General features: G+C 38.2%; 1 protein-coding gene across 4 annotated transcripts in view; it reads right to left on the bottom strand.

Moving 5' to 3' along the window:
* Window positions 1-666: 666 nt before the first annotated feature.
* The window catches only part of grid2 (glutamate receptor, ionotropic, delta 2), a 313,350-nt gene continuing 290,308 nt past the window's right edge, over window positions 667-23,708 (bottom strand). The window contains exons 14-17 of one of the 4 annotated variants that reach the window (XM_043247756.1): window positions 20,086-20,252; window positions 9,661-9,901; window positions 5,164-5,385; window positions 2,901-3,034 (exon numbers count right to left, since the gene is read on the bottom strand). In XM_043247756.1, coding sequence (XP_043103691.1) covers window positions 5,203-5,385; window positions 9,661-9,901; window positions 20,086-20,252 — 591 coding nt within the window. In that variant the 3' untranslated portion in view covers window positions 2,901-3,034; window positions 5,164-5,202. Of the gene's footprint in view, window positions 3,035-5,163; window positions 5,386-5,584; window positions 5,665-9,660; window positions 9,902-20,085; window positions 20,253-23,708 lie in introns of those variants that run through there. The other 3 variants (XR_006251662.1, XR_006251663.1, XM_043247755.1) reach the window with 3 other exon arrangements.

The raw sequence follows: 23,708 nt of genomic DNA, 5'->3' as shown, positions 1-23,708 counted from the left end.
TCACAGCTGTGGGACATTGAAAAAGCCACAAAGGCGACATCTAGTGGACCTGCGGCGCAGCTGCTGTGGATAAGCGCTTATTTTCCTCAGAACTTGAGAATTTGAACCTCAGTTATCGAAACACAAACGAGAGAAAGTCTAACGTTTTTCTTCGTATTCAAGCAGAAAATGTATCCCATTTAACATGGAATTGCGTTTTAGCCCTTTAAGAGCTACAGACAGCAACTGTCTGCAGGTTAGCCTTAATGGCCGCTTTTTACTGGTACACCAGAGTTTAGCAAAAAGCGTAGCAGGCAGCATTACAACTCATGTCTAAACATTACATACAATAAATGGCATGAACAGACTCAAGTACAAAAACTTGACCTAATACACGCGGAACATGACTTGTGGCGACAAACTCTTAAATCGCTAGAGCATGAAACGCTGTGGTGCCTTTCACTTTGACCTGTAGAGCATGAATCTGGTTCACAAAGTCAAAAGCCAACGGTGGCTAACCTTTGACCACAACCTTCACTGAGTTCAAAGAACTTTGTGTCGATGAGCTCATCCCGAGGTGGAAGGGACACAACTAAATGTGTAATTCTTCACATGTTGCACTTCACTGTTTGGGACATTACTGTGTCTGTACGCCATTTTTGATGATACAGACAACACAACAAAAACCACTGTAGAAAACATGTTTATTAGACAAATTATACACAGAAAGCTTTGCCACTTGTAACAGAGGCCTCAGTTTGTTCCATTTGAATAATATGCAACACATACAACAAAATAGGCCTATATTAAATACTGTACATTATAATCAGTTGAAAATGATGTAATCCTGTACAATTCTATGTATGAAATTAAAAATGTTACAGGCATAGCAGGTTTTGCATGCTTCTTTTACCGAAAAAAAACCTTGCCTCCTTTTTGACAGATTTGGAAATTAAAATGAAATGAAGTCGAATGCGAATGCCTTACCGTCAGAAACCGTGGAGAACTTCTTGAAATGTGATAGTGGCTAACTGAGCTTTACAAACTCAGATATTATACTCTATATCTTCTTTAAATCCAACAAAAAAAAAATCTGCATGTAAAATATACACTTTAATGTCTCTTCATTTACTCTAAATAAAAATCTTTAAACTGATACTAAATAAAATTGCTCCTATAGTCTTTCAGTAATCGTATCTTAAGAAAAGTACATCTAGAATGCTTGCGTCAAAACACTGTTGCTGTTCTCTACACACAACATTTGCGAATTAGTCAGAGGATAACAAACTGAAAGCTCATTCTAAACGACTAACATTAGTAAATATTAATACAGTTTATGTTAGTGAAAAGGATTGGTTTGTTTTCTGTCCTCAAAACATGTTTTTTTTTTTTTTTTAAGCTCTCACCGCACCTCGATGGCCTTGTTTAAACAATTAGCACTTAAAAAAAAAGTTAGATAAATAGTACCCCTTAACGTTTACGAAATTAAATAGAAATATATTTCAAACAACCCTTCAAAAGTTGCCACCGTATCAGCGTTTTCAGATTGAGGACCGACACTTGAAAAGTAAAAAAAAGCCCTGTCTCCTAAGGCTCGTGTTAAGAATTCGTTTAAAAACCCTCTCACTCTTTGATTTTCGAAATCTATGATGCACAACCGCGGGATTGTGGCATATACAATGAAGCTATTCTACAGAATGTTTTTTTGTTGAATCCTAGGATATGGCTACAGAAGTGAGTACAAACTCTTAATGGTGCAAATAAATGTAAGATGATGGCACTGAAGCAATTTCAAAACTTAATCATTAAAAAAAAAAAGAGAAAACTAAAACTACAGACAGCTCTGAACACTTTTTTTGTTGTTAAAACTCTCTGACCAGACACATTCCACGCATTAAAGATTCATTATACTTAAAGTCAGTAAGAGACATTTAGTAGCATTTGTTCCACCCCACATTATAATAACTTTATTATTATTAATTTTTTTTAATTTTTTTAAGTTCATTAGAGTCTTGTTCACAGAGTGTCCGTTTAAAGACTCAAAGTAGATCTCAACTTCAGGGAGACGGCAGAGAGGATGAGAGGTCTTTAGAAACACAGTCACTCACTGTGCAGCTTCAGAGAAAAGCCGACTGTTTTCTCTGAGTTTAGCAGCGCCATGTTGAATGTGTCAGCTAGAGGGAGTACTGAACGTTAACCGAGCGCTGATACGAAGCAAAATTCAGTCGATGAGTTGACAAGATTCTTCCAAACTGAGTTATTGCAGATCTGGGAAAACACTTGGCAGTCTTTTGTTTTTTTTTCTTCCCGCAAAAAAAAAAAAAAAAAAATCCAAAAAAGGTAAACGTACTATCATGAAACATTTGAGTTTTTTTTTTTTTACTCCCCAAGAAATCGAATGTGGCAAACAAAAGGCAAATTCATTTAGTTCACACAGAAAATCTCCCGACAAACCACAACGACAATAATTTTATTCCACCCTCGTCCTATCAGCGAGTTCGGTTGGGACGAACGAGCTCCATCGCGAAGAGCAAAGCCAAGAGAAAACGACAACCGAAAAGGAACATTTGTATTTACATATATCTCTTTTTTGTTTCCAACTCGTAGGCCCAGGAACCCCTGCAGTCTATATGGAGGTGCCCCTGTCCGGGTCGTTGCCGTAGCTGAAGTTGGGGGCCGGGGTGGGCTGATACGGGATGCTGGACATTGTCTTGACAGGGCTGCGAAAGAAGCCGCCGTTGGGGGCCCGTTGCCGGAAGGGCCCCCCAGTCCGGTGGTCCTGCACGGCCCCGAAGGCGAAGCCGGCTGCCGCTTTGGCCGACAGGCTGCGGCTGAGAGTCTGGATCTGCTCGGGGATGAAGGTGGTGGTGGTGATGTGCGTGTTGCGGAAGTCGCTGATCTGCTCCAGGGCCTGCCGGGCGGCCGGGAGGGAGTCCATGTCCAAGGGAGTCAGGTCGATGGAGGAGGTGGAGAACTGTTTGTGGGGGCTCTCATCCTCCGTGCATAAGCTGTTAACCCGGTGATGAAGGTGCTCCAGGTCGATCTCCTTATCGTCCTAGAGGAGGGGAGAACGGGAGGAGGAAAGTGGAGTGGGGAGGGGTGCGGGGAGAAAATAAGGAAGGAGAGAAGAACAGGAGGAGGAGCGAAGGTTGTTACAGGATCAGAGGAGAAAAGAGGTGTAAAGTGAAGAGAAGGGGTGTGTAATCGTAAGAGCAGATATAGCGGGATGGGTTAGTGAAGCGGGACGGCGCGGAGAGGTTAATAGGGGAAACGAGTGGGCGGTGGAAGAGGAAACGCAGGCAAAGAAAGGCGAGAAGAGGAAGGAAATGGTGAGCCAGTGAGATGGGAAGGTGTTTGGATGCGGTTGGGAATGGATGGAAACATCAAGAACATTTAGAAGAGGGTCGAGGGGGAGTGTCAATGGAGATTTAGCAGGCCCGATGAGGTTTTAGCGTTCGCATGGTTAGCAAGACAGAAGAAGAGGGGGGAGGAAGGTACAAAAAGGGAAACATACTGAGCTACGGTAATGAAAACACATCAGTCTTAACTAGTACTGTCCTTGGACTTATCGAGAACTATCAACAGCATTAATGCTATCGCGTGACACATACATTTTACAACACCTTTCCACTTTCAAGCCATGTGAAACCACGGTCGCTCGATTGTATCTTACAGTGCTAACATAATCTCTAAAATATGTGGATTGCTGAAAACAAAAACCAAACTCACGGGGTGACGTGGGCTGATATTGTGGCTGCAGTGAGATAAATGGCCTCTGGATTGGACCAGCATAAAGCACTTTGTTGATCGCAGCCACCAGCGGCAGGCAGCGTGGCCCTGAGTAAAGAGGGGCGGAGGGGGAACCCGGTCGGGCGAAGGGGGCGGGAGGTTGGGGGGCAGCTCGTAGGTACCTGTCCTACCACCACAGTGGAGGAAGGCAGTATAAAAGGGGTGTAGGAGTGAAGGGAACAGGGATCGTGGGAGGGCTGTTACATGACAGGACACATTTGTGGTGTTTCCTTGAACTAACGAGGGACCATGTGCCTTTCAGAATATACTTTGGTGTGTTGTGAAGTTGCGTTTTTTTTGTTTCTGGGGCAGGGTGAGATTGCTCAAAATATGACCCTAAACCAAAGATGTGGATGTGACCCTAGTGTGAAATCTTTAAACCAGTGGTTCTCAACCTTTTCAGCACAGCTATAATGGAGCTACATTCGGCATCTGTCCAACTTTATGCGACACAATGTGTAACTGAATATCTGACGGATTAGGTACACACGTATCACCTTTGTCTTCTGAAGCACGCACACAACGCAAAGACCAATTGTTGTCTAAAACTACAAATTAGGCTACATTATTGAGATCTCTTAGTCTAGATCTATTAGACTTCACAAAGGCATGAGAGGTACGATTTCAGTTTACTTTACATTTTAAAAAGTCTAATTATTGCTCTGGTTTGACTATAGGTGCGAGTAAACGCTTATTGTCAATATATTCATCGAAACAATAAATGTGCTGGGTATTATTAACGTAAACGAAGTCTGTGAATACACTAATTGTTAATGATAATCCTTATATTGGTCTTTAAAATATATTTACATATTAAAATATATAAATTTGTCTGCCCTGTTGGAAGTACAAGATTTGATTATAAATCTTACAATGTTAAATATAGACATCTTAGAAATTGTATTAATACGTATAAATGCATCATTTGAAGTTTCCCGGGGCCCCCTAGTGGCCCCTCTGGCGGAGAACCACTGCTTTAAACAACATCTGTATTTTATGAGCTGAATGTGCGATTGAGTACTGAATTAGGCACTTAGTCTGGCTACGCAACACCAATCTAAATATTGAACAAGATTCGCAAACGCCAGCTTGCTGGGAAAACGCCATTTATATGGGTCGCTCCACTCTAAAGCTGTTTGCGCTGTCATTTCCGCATCCTTTCAGCCAATTTTGCCTAGTCTCTATGCAGCTTGGCACTAATGTGGGTTTCAGATCAAAAATGAAGATCGCTAATGAAAATAGCCTGTACTGTTGCATTCCTGAGCGAAGTAACTGTAAATCTCTAGGTTTGACCTTCTTCGTAGCAACCTGTCGGATTCTCACTCAAATAGAAGTCCGTACAAAACGTATCGTAGCGCATTTGGTGCCTGGGGGGGGGGCCGTTTCACAACCTACGTGGGCTCGAGGCTTGGAGAAGTGTGGAAAGAGTGTAGCTCAGTGCTGGCAGAAGACAGTTCGCGACGGGATGGCGAACGTGTGCCTCAGCTTGGAGTCGAGGGGTGTGGCGCAGCATGCAGGTGACAGGTGATTGGAGGAAGGCCTGAGCGTGAGCATGATGTCAGTCTGCGGCTCATGACACGGCTCGTCTTGCCTCACAGACGGTCCGTCTGCTTGTGTCTGTGTGCGTGCGCGAGCGAGCGAGCGAGCGCGTGTGAAAGGACAGAGGCATGACCCAACACATGAGGCAGGCAGATGAGAGGATGGGAAAGAGGTTGTTTCAGAGAGGTGGGGGAATGAGTAGAAAAAGACAACAAACAAACAGTCAGCACACAGACGCTGGTTTTTTTTCCTTTTTTATGTCCAAGGAGCCAGATACCTGGAAGTGTGAGATGGTAAAAATGGCATTTTGCATTTCTCTCCCACGCCCGCTTTAACCCCTCAACACAGAGTACTTATCTATAAAACAAAATCAACAAAATAAAAAGTTGTTTCAGGCTTTGACAGAAGAATAACATGACTTTTTTCTTTTTTTTTTTTTTGGTCTTTTCTGAAAAATAATCAAACATTTTCAGAGTAATGACTGACACAGAATGCTGTTCGGCGTTCGGCGGCCTCGGTTTATTATGCGGCTACATGAGGTCTGACTTTCAAATACTCGCTATTAAAGTCACCGTGAATATAATTTCAATACATTTTCTCCTTTGTGTAGGATTAAAAGATGGCATCGTATATTTTATGCCTTTTTTTTTTTTCTCGCTTTTAAGATTGAAAAACAGTCGGGTATTTGAATGCAGACCTCATACTGTGGCCTAGAAACGCAGAGGCACCGCAGGACTCCAGACAGCCACAATATCAATGACACAGCAGACATCTGAGGTGAAGAACTTTTCATCATTTAGTTTTCCAGGAATGATTAGGACACAAAGCTTGGCATGTGAAATGACTTGTTCACACAGCAAAACGTCCGGTTCTCTGGACCCCTTGCTCGTCCTCTCTGGATTGGCAGGTGGTGCGCTATAAAAACTTGGGTGGCTATACGTAATTCATCACTATGAGTTTGAACTCGTTTTGACGACTTGTCGTACTGAATTATTTCAGATCAATTGCGACACCACAGAAGGAGCCGTGACGGCGAGATCACAGAGAAACAGAGGAAACAGGGACAAACTAACACCGTGGCATATGCAACGTGTGTGTGTGTGTGTGTGTCAGACACAGAGACACAAGCACAAAGTCATTCTATTGTTCTGATGTGCAATGAACTCAGTGTTAGCCAGGTGTCAAGAAATATTACAAAGAAAAGAAGAAGCAGTCAAGAAGAATTAAGGATGCACCAAGACACTAGGACACAGCAAAAAGAAAAGTTGCATCATGCTGAAAGATGAAAGAATGTTTTTTTAAGGATGTGCCAAAATGACAATTAGAAAAGACAGAAAATGACAATAAATACTGCAAAAATGTGTATTTTTTTTGTTTTTTCCAGTTAAATCGATCCTTAAAATGAAACATTTTTCGCAATATTTCATTAACTTATATTATTACTTATTTACTTTCTGAATGCACGGATAATTTTACTGGAAAAAGTGTAAAAAAATACTTTTTTTTGCAGCAAAAGAATGCGGATAAAACTCTAAACTAAAGAGCTTTAACTGTAGAACCGAAAACATCGGTGACATGAGTGTGATATGTGCTAATTTTTAGTGTTTGTTTTGTCTTGGTCGCTTTTGGCATTAACACTTGTCGCTCGCTGAACCGTGCGTGTTAAAATCCGTGCTTATCAGCATGTCAGTGTGAATATTTGTGCAAAGCTCTGCCAAGCTTCTACTCTGATGGAACCGTCTGGAAGAGTGCTCCGAGGAATGAGCCCAACTCAGCATGATCCAACCACTGGGGCAGAAATGAGCGGGTTCAAGTGTGACCACAGCCAAGGCACTCCACCCTACTAGAAAAATCCTCAGAGAGAATCATCTCTGTGCTCAGTCTTATATCTTACTAGTTACTATATTTACTACACCACTGTGCTAGCTGTAATTAATGACTAAACATGCTTACAGTATATACAGTACAAGGTCCAATATTAAATATTTAGATATGATATAATTGTTTTTATTTTATATTATAAAATGTATTATATATGTAATATTCTTGCCGTAAGTATTTAAAAGTTAGAGGTTGATTTTTATTTATTTTTTTAAAGAAATTATTTTAAAATTCTTTCTGAAAATCAAGAGCGGCAGTCAAGATATGTATAATATTTTTAACTTTCATATTTTGAAAAATGCTTTTGAACATTCTATGCATCAATGAACCCTGAAAAAATGATGGCTTCAAAAAATATTAGGCAGTACATTACTTTGATAATAATTGTACGCTTAATAATTGACAGTTTAGTTCCGAAGACTAAAGTAATGGATCTAGGCCAATGGCTACTTTGCAATTCGAAGGAATAAATTTATAGGAATATTTTTAAATAAGTTACTTTAAAATATAGCAATATTTTACAATATTACTGTATTTTTTTTGAATAAATGAAGCCATAGTGAGCATAACACATTTTTAAAATAATGTATCATTTAATGACATAAAAAATTAAATATATTTAAAATGCCCTGATAGCAAATTTTTCACATACCAAAATTAGGTCAGACTATCCTTACTAAAAGTTGATTTAAACTACAGTATGTAAAGTCGCAATTCGTCCAGCAATTTTAATTCAGTGTTAATTTGGACCTTGTTCATATGCAAGTAGAAAATATTCATTCACATTCCCATAAGACTTCAATCTGCTATTTGTGGCATGCTGTAATCAAAAACTAACACTATATTGAATCCTGTTAAACCAGCAGGATCAAAAATGCTCATCTGCTGTTTCTGGAAGAAACAGATGAGTAAGTAACACTAATGTCGAAGCATTATGATGACCATTGGAGTGGAGGACGGCCTTCAGAAGAACAGGGATGAAGGAGAGGGGCTCTCTCCGTGGGGTCATGAGGAGCCTGCTGCTGCCCCTGACAGATAAAAGCTGCTTCATGGCAGGAGGACGGAAGACAAGAAAAGGCCCCTGACCGCTGATCAAAAGCACTACGGAGATTGTTTTCAGGTGGAACGCTGGAGATGAAATGCTGTGTTTTTTGGCCTGTGGAGAGTCTGATGACATGGACCAGAGGGGTGTGAGGAGAGGTCAGGTGCGTATGTTGGGGGGTGGGTGATGGGACTCGGTTGGAGTAATGAGGGAGATGGGGATGCCATATCAGGAAAGGAAACACCCACAATATGACAGCTGCAGAAGATAACAAGGAGCTATAAACTCATCAAATCAAAGAAATGCGTCAAGAGCAACATCACAAAGGTTCATTCGCAGCCATATGAATGTACTGTCACTGTTACCATGTGTTTTCATGTAAAACGCAAGCATTTAACTGCAGAGTGTGGGCTCATTTGTTAATTATTCTTAACTGGATGCCAAAGAACCATAGGCAAACAGTTGTAAAAACAAGAAAAACAATATGCGCGAACACATTCATCTGAACCGATGTACACAAACTGAAGGATGGGATATTAAAGATATATTAGAGCCTCGCCTTAAAGTAATTATCCAGATATATGCAGCTTTTATCAGCACATATATTTTCCAGCACCTGCTTATTTATTTATTTATTTATTTATTTTCCCAGCAGAACTCTATTACAGTTAATGCGCTTGGCAGGCAATTGAACAACATTGTGTTCTTTTAGGGGAGGTTCGCTTGTTTAAGTGCGCTATCAGAAAAATTAATTTGTTGAAAAAGTGCTTCGTCTGCTGTTTGTAATGCTGACTATTTCTCATTTTAAACTCTTGGCTTTTTTGTTGATGTTACTAATATCCTCCCAATCCTCCCAACCGTGGCTATCAGGATTGATGTTATTTACGGTTAAAAAATGATGAAGAAACCTATTAAGTTGTGTCTTTTATGTTAGTTACAGTAGCCTAGCATCTCATTATTAGAGGATGAGCTGATGTCAGGTGTGTACAAAAGATATTTTACCAAACTTTAAAATGTAGATTTTTTTGTTTTCACACGTTATCCTTTAATTTGCGACCAAAAAGTACAATAAGAGAAAATAATTAAAATAAGATTAAGTATCTTTAATTTGTAAAGTGTAAATCCATTGCATTATCCAAAACATAGTATGGATAACATACTATGCATATTTTGTATTTATTTTCTATAAATGGTAAATTGTTTTTATATTATATATTATACACTTATATATATGATATAAACTTATTTTGGTCATACTGTTGTTATTTTTTATGCCCTTTTTTCCTTTTGTCCTCTATTAAGTGGAAATTTAAGGTGATGTTGTTGAACAACTGGATCCCATCTGTTTTTGAGCCCTTAGAAAATCTCCCACACTCTTGTGTTAATGATGCAGGTTTATGATAAACCACATCCACTGTTAAGACTCTCACCTCCTTCGACGGCACTCTGGAGCCCTTCCTTCGCGTCCACCAGGTCTCCACAGTGGCAATAAGACAGGAAAGCACCACACCGGCTGCGAGTACAAAGAAGACCCCAGCGAAGCTATGGATGTCCAAGGCACTGCCACTCTTTCGAGTGCCCACAGGGGAGTACAGGTCACACGGACTGTCCCGCGGCCACCACTTCAGCTTCAAGATGTCCATGTCTCCATTCTGCTGAAGCTCCAGGATCCTGTACATGGACGAACATATAGAGGACTCTTTTTAGTTAGGGGCTCTTGCAAAGAATCCATGTCATGACATGTTAGTTTGGAAGTCTTGGATTTCTTAGTTATCTAGCGATTGATTAACTTTCAACATACGATACAAAGAAAAAAAAGTTTTCTTTTGAATTATTATAAACTGTATGTGGTTCTCAACCAGTGGGACTCAAAGATTCCAGGGGGTCTCACAATGACTTGAATGTAATGAGTGTTTGCATTCATGAGTTATTATTAATATACTGTATGAATATAACAACAAAAACAAAAATAAGATTATTAAAATCATATTCCCCTCACCCACAACTTAAATATTGTTTTTCCTGAGGACTGTTTGGTTCTTGAAATCTCTAAAAATACTAAATTAATAACAGTCAACATCAATGCTCTCAGTTTCTCTTAATAAAAGTAAACAGTTTTCTTATAATTACAGCACAGATTATAAAAAATAAAAAAATAAAATACATATATATATATATATATATATATATATATATATATATATATATATATATATATATATATAGTAATGGACTAAATTGTGAATATTGTTTTGGACAACGGGAGGCCTATAAGTCAAGAGGGTTGAGAATCACGATATAAATACACCAATTTACTTTAAACCTTAAAACGTTTAAATAAAAAATGCCTAACCACAGGAATTCACTAAATATTAGTAGTTCATTAAAAACAATAACCCTTCAATATGCATATTCAAATAAAACAGGATGAAAAAAGCTGAATTTTATACAGCGTGAAGTTAAAAAGTTTGGACAGAAAAAAAATCCTAGCAGTTTCTGCACATTTAAAAAGGAAAAGAGTAAGAGACGCCATAAAACCCATTATAACCCACCATCTATAACTAGAGTATTTTTCTTCAAAACCACAGGAGACAGCAACGTTCCCCGAACCGAAGATTCATCCATTTGCTCAGAAATAACTTAGCTGTCTTAAGTCAGCTAAAGTAAGACAAATATGAAGCTTCATTAAATAACTGAAGTGCTGCACTCCATGCCTGGACATTTACTACCGACCTAAATATATGCACGGTTATGCGCAATTTTATTGTGTGTCGCATTACAGAAATGGGCTGTGTTATGGATTGAAATTTAATGTCAGATTGCTTCATTCTTACACATTAATTGAGCCACTGAGATCTGTGTAACACCCTATAAATAACCTGGAATGGTCTCAGTCTGTTCGGTGGCATCTGTTGCTGCAGTGGCTGTCTTTTTTTCCCCAGCACCAGGGGGCAGTGTCTCCTCAACAATAATGGCAAGCTGCGGCGTCTAGCTCATCATAAAGAGAGCGAGCGCGTTCTGATGTAGCGATGGCAGTCTGTACTAATGCCGGTCCAGCGGCTGCAAATGAATGATAATGAATACAGGACACAAAGGTTTAGGAGAATTTGCCTCATTGATTGGCTGATCTGTATTGCGCGCCGGTCTCTCTCTAGCCTGATTGTCTGCAGTCAGGAGTCACCGCACAGTTTCTTCCCCCCGAGGAGGAGACTAGCTAGATTCCGAGAGCCCACAATCACATCCAAACCGCATCTGCCGCAAACACTTACCCAAACATCCACGCACGCAATGCAAACGTTCAGCATTCACAGTAACGCACACCCAGAACCCCCATTCGGCATTTATTCCGAAAGCTATCCTTCATATTCATTCCCTCACGCCTGTCTCATAACGTGATGCGGGAGTGAAAAACGTCCTATTGCATTCAACAGATGGAGAACGACCCTAGCACGGACACAGCTCACAGGACTCGCAACAAGGTGGGCCAATGTTGAGAGATTTGCTTTATAGACCACTTTTTATATGTGCCAACAGCATTTAGCCACGCAACACTGCCCACATATGTTGCTTCAGAGGTTTCAGAGTGCGATAGCAGAGACCTGAAAGCACAATGAGGACAATTCAAGAGAACAGCACAAAACATACCAGGGGAGCCGTGATCCAACACCATTACGACGCCAACTACTGCGACCGAGTAAGCAAAGATGTAATCAATGTTCCTCTCATCTTTACAGGGCATTGTCAAAAATAGAAAAAAAAGTTCACAAATGAAAACAGCATGACAAATGGAGGTTTTTTAGGTCTCGAGAAGCCATACATCACTTTCCTGTTGTTAATATTCACAAAATAACCATGCAAATACAGGTTGCGAAAATAAACTCGCATCGTAAGTGAGCCTCAAGGAACATTAACAGAATTACAAATACGTTTGCCACGACTGATTTAATGATAACACAACATGAGATTTTGAATACATTGGAAAAAAAAGTAAAAAAAAAAAGTAAAAAAAACTATTTTCTTTCAGAAATTGAGAGTAATTTACAATTAATTACAAAAAAAAGTAATATATTAAAGTAAATATGAACTTTGTAGTAGAAAGATTTACGTTTTTTATAGTGTAGGAAGCATGGAGGTGGTTTATGACAGCAGTATTGATACAATATTTCAAAATTATTATATGCTTTTTCAAAATAAGCTTTTTTAAGTTTTCAATGTAACTTTAGTTTTAGAACTTTTCTTGTACTTTTTGTAATTTTTATGTTTAAAATTTACATACATATTACATAAAATTACACTATATATATATATATATATATATGTATATAATTTTACATTTTTATAATTTATGCATATATTTTTATTATTTACATTTCAAATGTTTTAATATCTAATGTTATTTTATAGTCATCTTTTATTTTATTTCAACATTATTTCAATCACCATACACAATTTTTTATAGTTGTCAATAACAAAAAGCGAGGTTAGATAAATGTTTCCTCGTGGTGGCGATAGATATGTACATTTAGCCATTTTAACATGGGTGGATATTTCAATTCATGTTTTCATTTTCCATGGTATTAAACCACTGTGATGAATGAGTTCTGAGATGAGATGTCTTGGTCTTCAGTAACAGCTATTCCTTTAAGACCTCATTTCCAGTGGAGGTCACCACAGAACAACTCCTATTACAGACATATGCATCGGCATACCCTTGAAAAATTAGTCTGTGGCATTTATGAGTGTTTCCATGATGGATGTGTCAAATCTCAGTGGGTCAACAAGCCACGTGCTGCTTCAGAGCTCAGATAATAGGTTACATCTGACCACACTGATAGGATGACAAGGTAGAAGCAAGCATGAATTTAAAAGAATGCCTTGAGTAACCGTTCTTAAGGAGACATTTCTATTCTGTTCTCCTATTTCTGCGACATCTTTAAACCAGAGTCTAAAATAAGTCTCAGCCTTCAAGGACTCCTATTAGAAAGCATGTTTCTGACCTTGTGGTTTTCCGGCAGCTGGTCCTGGGCAAATTAACAGTCTCTGTGCTTAATGAATTAACACCCTGGTGTTTTAAACAAATGAGGAGCGGTGTGATCCGCAGGAATTAACACCAGGCTCTTTTCCTGAGAGAATCAACTGTCCAGTTTTGCCCTTGAGGATACGCCACATGCTTGTCTTCACAAATCTCAAGGGAGACATGACAGTAGACATCTCAGAGGGGACCAGATTTTACCTTGTTTGTTGAGAAGATAAGTCCACTGATGGCCATATGCTGAACACGTTTTTTTTTTTTAGCATGCTCACTCTTGCTAAACTTCTCTAGAAAAGTTTTTGTAGCTTGCCTTTTTTTTTCATCAAATATTCTTCAAAATCATAAAAACAATCACTCTCGCATTTCCTAATGAAATGGGAAGTTGGTGCTTTGTGTTTAAATATTTATTGCATTATTAAATATTTTTTTTAAATACTCAAATATTTAATCTGTAAAGCCCTTTACAAATAAATGGACGTGCTAAAAAATAGGGCTGGCCTCTAAAAGTCAACTAACCATTAGTTGACCAGAACATGATTAGTCGTTCACAATTTCATTAGTCGCTTAATTGCAGAATAAAAGTCTACAGGAAGTCACGTAGTCCGACAGGACATACAAACGTTCGTTTTGATCATCAACTGCAGATGTGCTTTATAATCTGAAAAATGTACTTAGTATCAACATTACATGGCCACTTACTCTAACATTATGAAAATTAACATGGAGGTGCCAGTGCGATCATTCGTATTTCACTTAAAATACTTTAACTTAAACTCATGCACATAAGAGTAAAGGCCTGTTCACAAAAAGCATGATAACTCTAAAACTCGTGTTTAATATTAATGAATAGCCGAGTCCACACCACAACGATAATGATGAAGGCACAGGAAAGCAATATTGTTGGAATCACTTCCATAATGAATTTTTTTTTCCAGCTGATGAACAATATAAAAATTCACAGCTGATCAGAAACCATGCGGTTCTAAATTTAAAGCAGCGGAAGCGCGTACGCTTTTAGACCAAACAGATGTTATCGTTCGAAGGTGTGGATGCTAATATCGTTGTGTTTGTAGTTATCATTCTTGGTGTGAATGGAGCTTAATGCATCTTCCGATCTGTGGAAGGTTTATTTTTTATTTGTGCGCACAAACAACATCAATTTTTTTTTATCAATTAATACCAGTGACAACAAAAAAAAGGCCATTTTTTTTTTTTTTTTTTTAATATAATCACTTTATTCTACTGATTAGTGATTCTTGGCATTAATCAAACTGAAAATCTCTACCCTAGCATTATTAGATTAACTTCATACGCCATCTAAAATTAAAATTTTGATTTCATGAGGGCTTTAAAAATGTGCCCTTTTACCGCTTCCCTGCAGGCTCTCACAGAGAAACAACAGCTTCGCAACAGCAGATATTTATTCTTTATTCCCTCTCCTCCCTGAACGGAGTGATGAATGGAGGGAAAGGTGAGTGAGGATGAAGAGAGGGAGATAAGCGGCGTGCGTGCCGAACAAGTTGTGCTCGACTGACAAGCCGGGGCAAAACTCAAACAACAAATTCACCCGTGTTTTTGTCTTTAAACTGCCATATCACTGACCAGCCACAGTCAAGAGAGTTCAGCTGGCTGCGGTCCATGTTCAATATCGGAGGCTAAACACAAACACTTGGCCCCGTTAACAGCCCAAGTCCAGATCAACCTGATTCTCCATGACAACTGTGTGATCTGGTAACTGCAACAAGCTTTTATTTAAGACCTCGGTATGACACCGAGCTTGATTCTCTGTCTCTCTGTGTGCTGGGTTACAGTAGCTCTTCAAACTAATTTTTTCTGTTCTTCTGGGATAACGTGGATGGAGATTTGCGGTTCTCTCCTCAGGTCTGTCTGTCATGCGGTCTCCTCGCCCGCCTCTCGGGCCCTGCGCGCTGATTCGAGTGTGGACTGCTGGAGCTGTTGCTATGGCAACCAGCTGCGGCAGAAATGATCACGTTATTAGATGTCTCTGACTGCGGGGAGACAAACTACTTGATAAGAGCTGGGAAAACACGATGAGAAAAGGAACGAAAAGACAAAGGCAAGCAGTTTTTTTTTTTTGTCTTGGAAGTACAGAGGGAATTTCTTCTCAGCTTATCAATATGAATCAGAGCATCTGAGGGATCCTAGACATCTCAAAAGATTGAGAAAGACAAATATCAGTATAATAACCGCTCGTTCGATTTTAATCTCTCAATGCCAAATATATATATATTAAAGAAAAGCTGAAGATGCTTCTAGTTTCTATACATTCAGTGGGGGAATATGCTGGATTGCAGTGAACATTAAGCTTAGATTGACAATTTGTGTCATAAAAAAATGCAGCAAAAATCTAATTTACGGTAATGGAGGTGAACGGGCCAATCTGTAAATGTTTCAAAAGTACAGCCACAAGACAAAAACAATACGCATGTTAACATGATTTTACTGTGAAACAAATCTCTTGCTAACCTTTTCTGTCTATAGTTATATCTTAGTTTCCAAGACAACATACCATCGTAAAGCCATAAAAAAAACATTTAAATTATGATTTAAACTGATTAAATTAAAGTTCAAGTAATACACAGCTCGCAACAGAAAGATTAATTGGAAGTGTTTTTATAAACTTCACGTTTCTTCTTCTTTTAAAGGGGTCACGAGCTAACAGAATTCCCTTGATCTTTTGAAATGTGAGAGGTCACTGTACTCTACGAAATTCTGTAAAAGTTTCAGAACTCAAAACAATTGGTAGTCCACTTCAATGTCCTGCAGATTCGTTTACAAACAAAGCTCATTTTCACGCGGGATTTGCAGAATAGTGCTAAATAATAAAAGAAAGGCAGTTAAGTCTTCCAAACATTGGCTTCATTCACTTCTACTGCAAGTACTTCAAGTACTACTCTTTTTGTAGAAATTAACATTATGCCACAAATGCTGTCAACTGAGCTTAACTGGTACTGAACCCAGAACATTCTTTTAAGCTTAGGGAAAAATCACTTCAATTAGTCGATAATTAGGATAATTAAAGGTGTAATAGTATGGGATATGGGAAATGTTCAATTCCCCCGGCTCTGTTTATGTTAAAGCGCTCATGCGGTAGAAATCTGCAAGTGTTAACACTGTATTTATTTACCAGACTGCTTTCAACGGCAAAAGTGTAGTGCAGCTCCGTTCTAATGATTTTTATCAGCTGGACAATGAGTCCAAAATGTCATGTGTTCCCAGCACCATTTGCTAAGGGACTGACTTTGTGTAAACAGGCGACATGTGGCCATAACCAGGCTGACATGGGTATCTGCCCTGAGGAGTATAAGCAAGCTCACATCTGTCCTGGAAATTGACTGGCACTGTGGGCTGCAAATGTCAGGTATAAGTGGCGATCGCTCTACAGTCTGCCATTTTTAATAGGGTAATTGGTCTTCACTCTTGGTCTTCACTCCTCTAATAACCCCGTTGATGAAAACAACAAGATGCAAGTAGATTTTTACAGCATATGAAGGAAATGTGAGTAGTGGTAGCCTACACAATTTGATGGTAAAGTGCGGGGCATGGTTGCCATGCTGTTAGGTTGTTGCTAAGGTATTTTGAGTGATCTTAAGCACATTGCTATGTCAGTGCTGAGGTAACAGGTTCAAACCAAAACCATCTTAATCAAAATCTTCAGTTAATAATATTTTAAGTCTTATATATGACTAATCGTTCAGATCAAATATCAAATACAACCTGAAAGAAAGCACTCTCCTTACTCTAAATGCTTAGCTTTCAATCAGAACACCTAAATACCTCCTCTGTCGCTCTTTATTTCACACCATTTATCTTTCTCTCTCTTTCCCATGCCTCCAGTGTAAACCAACACACCAATCAATAACATGTAATTTAGAGCTCAACCTAAGAAATAACGATTTCGCAATTGCCCATACATGCCAAATTATAAACCACATATACCCAATAAACAATAAACTCCCTGATATTTTTGGATTGGCAGCAGACTACATCAATCTATACATTTGCACACAAACACACACACACACACACACACACACACACACACACACACACACACACACACACACACACACACACACAATCAAATGCTCACTAACGCAAATGTCATTTATCAAATGGCAAAACACTACTCTTAATTGCTGCTTTTCAAAATACTACAAAAATAAAAATAAAAACTAAAACAAACATTTTACCAGTGTCAGAAATTAGTTTTACTACTTTGATGCACTTCTCCCTGCCATTGCAATATTTATTTGTTAAATAAATTGAGATATGACAAAATACAAAAATTATTACTAAATGACATGAACTGCTCTATTTAATAATTATTTGCAGGTGAGAGAATCTAAAAAAGCCGAGAAATAAATGTTTTACTGATATTATTCTTTGATTCATTTATTTTTTATTTTTTGGTAAACCATCCTTTTAAGCCTGAATGATCAGTTTTCGGCCCATTAAATATGACTATAAAATAATATATATTTTTTGTGATTATTGTTAAATAAAACCCCACACTAATAATATAGTAAAATATATAAAAAAATTGTATTATATATACAATAATAAAAATATTGTCTGAATGCCTTTATTAAACATTCAGCCATCAAGCTTTAATTTTGGTGGTATTGTTGCACATAAATACATATGTGTCCATCTACATGAGTGAAGCTGAATATACTATGTTTCTGTGACTTTGATTAGCTTGGTTCACAGTAAATAAACTGAGCTGCTGCAAGACGCTGAACACTGTATCATGAGCACTAAGCCATATTGCAATATCGATTTTATTTCGATATATCGTGCAGCCCTAATACAATTTGTAGTTTGTCCAATACAAATAACACTCATGCCGCTCTCATAGACCTCCACCAAAGCACAGCATCCAGGCTGAACCCCCCCAAAATACTGTGTTTAGAGCCTTTTGATCAATCAGCATCAATTTTTCCTCTATTAATTACATCTATGGTTCAGGTGGCTGCCATAAACTCCATCTGAAGAAGAAATTCATTACAAATCTGAAGTAGATTGCATTAAATATGTAATTTGTCTTACTAAAAGTAAAATGTTCAGAGAATAACACGTAATTTACCAACAGATTATTCACATATAGATCATTTGACAAGCTGTCAAAGAGTTTTCATGAGATTTCAAGTGCATCTGTGCTTCCTGTGCAGTATCCTGACAAAAACGCATGCGTTTAGTCCCACGGAAACAACAGATGGAAGATGGTGATCTGTGGTTTGGAACAGTAAAAGCTCTTCAAAATCCACAGGATTTTACAAAGAACAACTGTACCTAGAGGACAATGTAAGTGATTAAGGTGCACTTTCACTATAGTATGATTTCTATGCATATTCCTTTTGGTACCTTATTATCATTTCAGTGTTTAGTCAAGTTTTCCTCTTTCTCCTGCCTCTGTGGGCTACTTTACTTATGCACTATGGCAGACGTGTTCAGCTACTGCACTAGCACGCTCTCTTTAGACTCCTGGCGATGAGTAAACGCAGAGCATGTATCGACTTTTACCCCGACAATGGGTCCATCTCACCATGCTATCACATTTTTCTCAGTCTGTCACTATACTGGTATTTCAATATAGCAATTTCACTCAGAGTGAGCGATTTAACATGGCGTGGATATCTATTCAGCTCCCCGTATTGTAGCAGCAGAGCGGAAAAACATGTTCCTGCCATTAAGAATAGTATGTTGATACGTTTGATATCCATTGGTGATGTATTTATTGTGCAGAAGCACTGCCTCTAAGGTGAGGCAAAAGAGTTTGTCTTTTCACTTAAAGAATTGGGCTCAGCTGACTAGCTAAATTTGAAAGCCTATTATAAAACAGTCCCATATAATTCTGCTGTGCAATTTCCTCTCCATTGTTTCAGTAACCGTAGGAAACTTTTTTTAAATTGCTCTATTAAAATTAAAGTTGATGGCTGTCCAAGACCATAACAATGACGGGAAAAAATTAAACATGCATGTCAATTATGTCAATTAATAGCCTGTTTACGTTAATGAGGACCGCATACCTTTAGTGGATTTCAGGCAACACACTGTTCAGCACAAAGACGGAAATAAATAAAAAGAAATCGCAAGGTCCAACAGGGAAGGTGTTTTAAAAATCACTGACGCAATGTCTATCGTTAATGAATTTTAACAATGTGACCATGAATAGACCATTTATAACACTTTTTATGTTTTGTTTTTGCTATAATTTTTCTGTTACATATGATAACACCTTATTTTAGGGTCTGCTTATTAGCATGCATATTACTAGAATATTAACCATTTATTAGTAGTAATAAGGACACATTAATATCTTATCCTACATCCATAATCTACCCAATATCTAAACTTAACAACTACCTTACTAACTAATAATACGAAGCAAAATAGGAATTTTTTGAGGGAAAAGTACATTTAAGTTTTGCATATTCATTTATGTTTTGTTCCATTCTTGTAGTTCCAGTAGAATTAAATAAAGAAGGCAACGCTAAAACCCTTCCTGTCTGCTTAATAATTCTTGTTCTCACATGTAGGCGAAAGGTTTTCAAAATTAAATATCAAATCAAACGAGAGAATCAGAAGATATCAATTCGGTTCTTTAATATTAAGCTGGATAAAGATAGTAATGATTTAACTTCTATACCTAATTTCTAACTTATTAAAATGAACCCTGGTCTATTCTATTTGAGAATCACTAACTTTAAATGCCAAATTTAAATTGAAAATTCCTTCTTGTATAACAGAAGGGCCCGAGAGACTACATATGGATAATAAGAGTCTAATCACACAGTACCTCTGAGAGAAGATGTCCCTGTAGGGACTGCCATGCTGCATCGCGATGCCGTAGCCCCTGTCAGCCACATTGTTGCTCACGGTGTAGAGCGAGCAGTCCTCGTCGTTAATGGCCACATACTCCAGCACAGCTGCATCCCACACAAATGCAAAACGTCCGTACTTCACCTAAGAGGGTGAGAAAAAAGACACACATATGTACACAAAAGATCAGGAGAGTTATGAGAGACATGATTGAATTCACGCTCAAAGAAAAACAGGGCCGAATTCAAAACCAAATCAGGTGGGAGCAAACTGTCCATAAATAATGTGACCAGGTGCTGGACGCATTAGCAAAAATGGCTACTCCACATAAAGCCTGAATTAAATAACATCCCAGAAGGCCCTCACTACTCTTTTATCATTAATGGTTTATCAAGTACGGCTGAGAGGTAATAAGGACATTTTACATCTTCAAACTTTATCTGCAGAGTCTTAATTTGACTACCACTGAAACAAAGTAGAAAACACCCTTGCTACAGCCTAAATCTCTAAATACTTGCAATATTTCCTCTTTGAGTGAAAATGAACTTTTATCTTAAGCTCTATGAAAGAACTGAATTCTAGAAAAGGCCTGTTTATTCACAACTACAGACAAAAAAGATATCCTTGAACAAGTCAAGTGAAAGATGGCCTCTATCCTCTGAGAGAACATTTCAAGGTTACAAAAGCCTTGCATAAAAAATCAATGTGCTTTTAATGAAAACCAGAGAGCTTTCTTTTTTTCCCCAACTCAAGTCAATCTGCAGTTTAACATCCAAGGATATATTTTATAGCGACCTCATTCTCGGGTACGGTAAACTGTTCATGTAAAATATGTCCACACATTTGCGCCGGGCATTTTGGTGGTAGCCGAGTCGGACTTTTTAGGCAGAAACATTTTAATAGCCCGCTCATGAAATTTTCAGGCATTTCAAAACAGTCTGCAACAGGACAGAGCTAGATCAGAGAGACTGCCTTCAGAGAAAATCGCTATTAAATGAGTAAACATCTTATTTACTCCAAACGGCTTACCAGACATAGCGTGTAACTACAGGTCAGTCTGCTAAAGCACTAAAATGGGCTTTGAGTGGCTCCTGGCTTCAGAAAACACTGAGAATATTCTCACATCGAGAGCTTATTCTGATAAGAGCAGCAGTCATTTCACTGCAACGAATGCAGATGCAACTTCACTGCTTACAGATATGAAGCTGCACCGCAGGCTTCAACCGATAACTCTCCACCTCATTCCGAGTCCTTTCAAAGGTGTTCAATACGCTTGGGTACTTGTTTTATACTAGAATGCAGAGCTTTACATATGCGCCATTTACAATTTTTTGTTATATTCACAATATAAATCTGCTGCAAAATAAAAGGATGTGCTAATATGGCTGGCACCCATTACCTGATTTTAAGCATAGCAGGTATGGGATTTAAGTTGCATCACCTAATTAACATTCACAAGATACTTCTGTGTCTTACTCAGTGATCCATGATGTATCATCAGCTACTGGCCTTGGCACAGCTATTGCTTTTGGTTTATATCAGATATTTAACTTTTATATAGATATTTAACAAAGATTATTTTCCAAATTTGCCGTTATCTAACAATCTCCTCAAGGTTTTTTCTTTAAAAACAATAAAAATGTGATGACAAAATTTACTTGTAGCACTTAGAATTCTAAAAGTAGTATTAAATTTAAAACCATAATAATAATCAAACAGTTAAATATCTTACAGAATGAATATGTAGATGAATATGTTGATCTCCTAATCAATACTCTCTCTCTCTCTCTATATGTAATGATGCAAAATTATAAATAGTGTACTTTGTATCTTTGTTGTAGTATGTGGTGTTCTTTTACGTTTTTTATAGACACAGACAAGTAAAAAAAAAATCACGAAAGATCTCACCACAACATAAGAACATTAAATTGAGAAGCTGAATGAAAACTGTTCTGTTATACCGGAGGCCTTTTCTATTGATTCTAATTCAATTGAACTCAGACAGCAGAGGAAAAATTGCCAGTGGTACAACTGCAGTTGGTAAAATTGCCACAACTGCATTATAATGGGCAAGTGTCTCAAAAGGTGAGCAAAAGAAGAAAAAAAACTTCTTGACCCGGAGCACATTACAGACAGGAAAGTGAAGCGTGTCTCAGAGTCTTGCAGCCTTATAGCAATCAAAGGGGCTGTGATTTTAATTGTGCCAAGGTAATTATTTCAGGCCATTTTCTCTAAAACAAACAATGCTCAGTGCATCCTAATCAGTACATTGTTTTTAAAGAAGGCATATCAAGCACATGCCCTCATTAGATTCATATTCACCCATACATATTCAACGTTTTCTCCAAACAACAGGCCACTGAGTTAAAGTTAAAGGAACACATCGGATGCGATTGTACTGAAAATGTGGCGCTCGCAATGCTCATGGTTTCAGTGGCCTGGGAAAATGACAACACTCTATAAAAACAGCAGGATTCCTCTGATGTTTGGTGAGAAGTAAGCCCTATAGTATGAAATGAATCAAAGCTTTTATGAAATCAATAACTTCCAAAAGGACACAGCTGCATATTTTGACAAGGTACAGAGGTTGTTTTTTTCTCTCTTTTTGAAAACCTACTTCATTCAAAGTTATCCAAGTGAAACATGTACAGACTACTGCTTCACCTTTATTGCGGACACATATTTAATTTGGAAAGAACAGCTCGGAGAAATAGTATATCTTCCCCAGAACAGCAGTAAATGTGAGTGCTAAAAGGATATATAGATATTGCTCCAACATTATCCAAGGCACGACACATATTTCCCAAAATGCAGCATAGTTTTACTTCTTTCGCCCACGTTTGTTAAGGTGTAAGTGTAGTAGGCGTAATTTCAGACATTTTCCAAATGTGTTTGCCTGCTAGTCATCATATACCGGGTTTTCAGCCACATATTTTTAATGTGAATTTTGAGATTTGAGACTTGGATCCAATTTCCAACATGTGCATAAAAACTTTTTAATCTGTAAACAATGGAAAGATGATGGATTTACTGGATAACATGGATGAAAACATAGTGATGCCTTCATTTGTAGCATTCGTCAGACTGGATTTGAGTTGAACATGTTGGATTTATGCGGTCAAGATGAAATATAACTGGTCATGTTCATATTTGAAACATTAAGAGAAAGGTTTTTTTCGTTTATTCTAAAAGAAAAAGTCTTAAAAAAAACAACCTTCTCTATTCTCCATTTCGGTTCTTAGTTTAAAACCCCTTTATCAGGTTCTAACTCCAAAAGGTCAAAAGCATAAGAGGCTTCAGAAACCATGCTCTAGAGAACCCGAGGAAGTGTGGCGAGAGGTCTGCTTCATTTGATGAAGGAGGACATTCCTGCTGAGTGATCATCTCCCAGGACGACATTACTAAGAGCCAATCAGCTTTGTCCTCAGCTTTCCTGCTGAGACTTCTTCAAAAGGCCTGGGCTCAAGGTCCCAGAGGCCATCTTGCCAGCCACAAGACTTTGTACAGAACAGCCTGACCTCCATTAAGGTCGGCTTCGTTCTGTTTCGAGAATTGGTCCCCAGCGATAAAATGGGCTCTCTTTCTTTTCAATCTAAGGCA

Source organism: Puntigrus tetrazona, chromosome 8 (assembly GCF_018831695.1).
Source record: "Puntigrus tetrazona isolate hp1 chromosome 8, ASM1883169v1, whole genome shotgun sequence".
In the NCBI taxonomy this organism is placed as follows: Eukaryota; Metazoa; Chordata; class Actinopteri; order Cypriniformes; family Cyprinidae; genus Puntigrus; species Puntigrus tetrazona.
The sequence above is the reverse complement of the archived record's forward strand: the minus strand, read 5'-3'. Positions and strand labels throughout refer to the sequence as shown.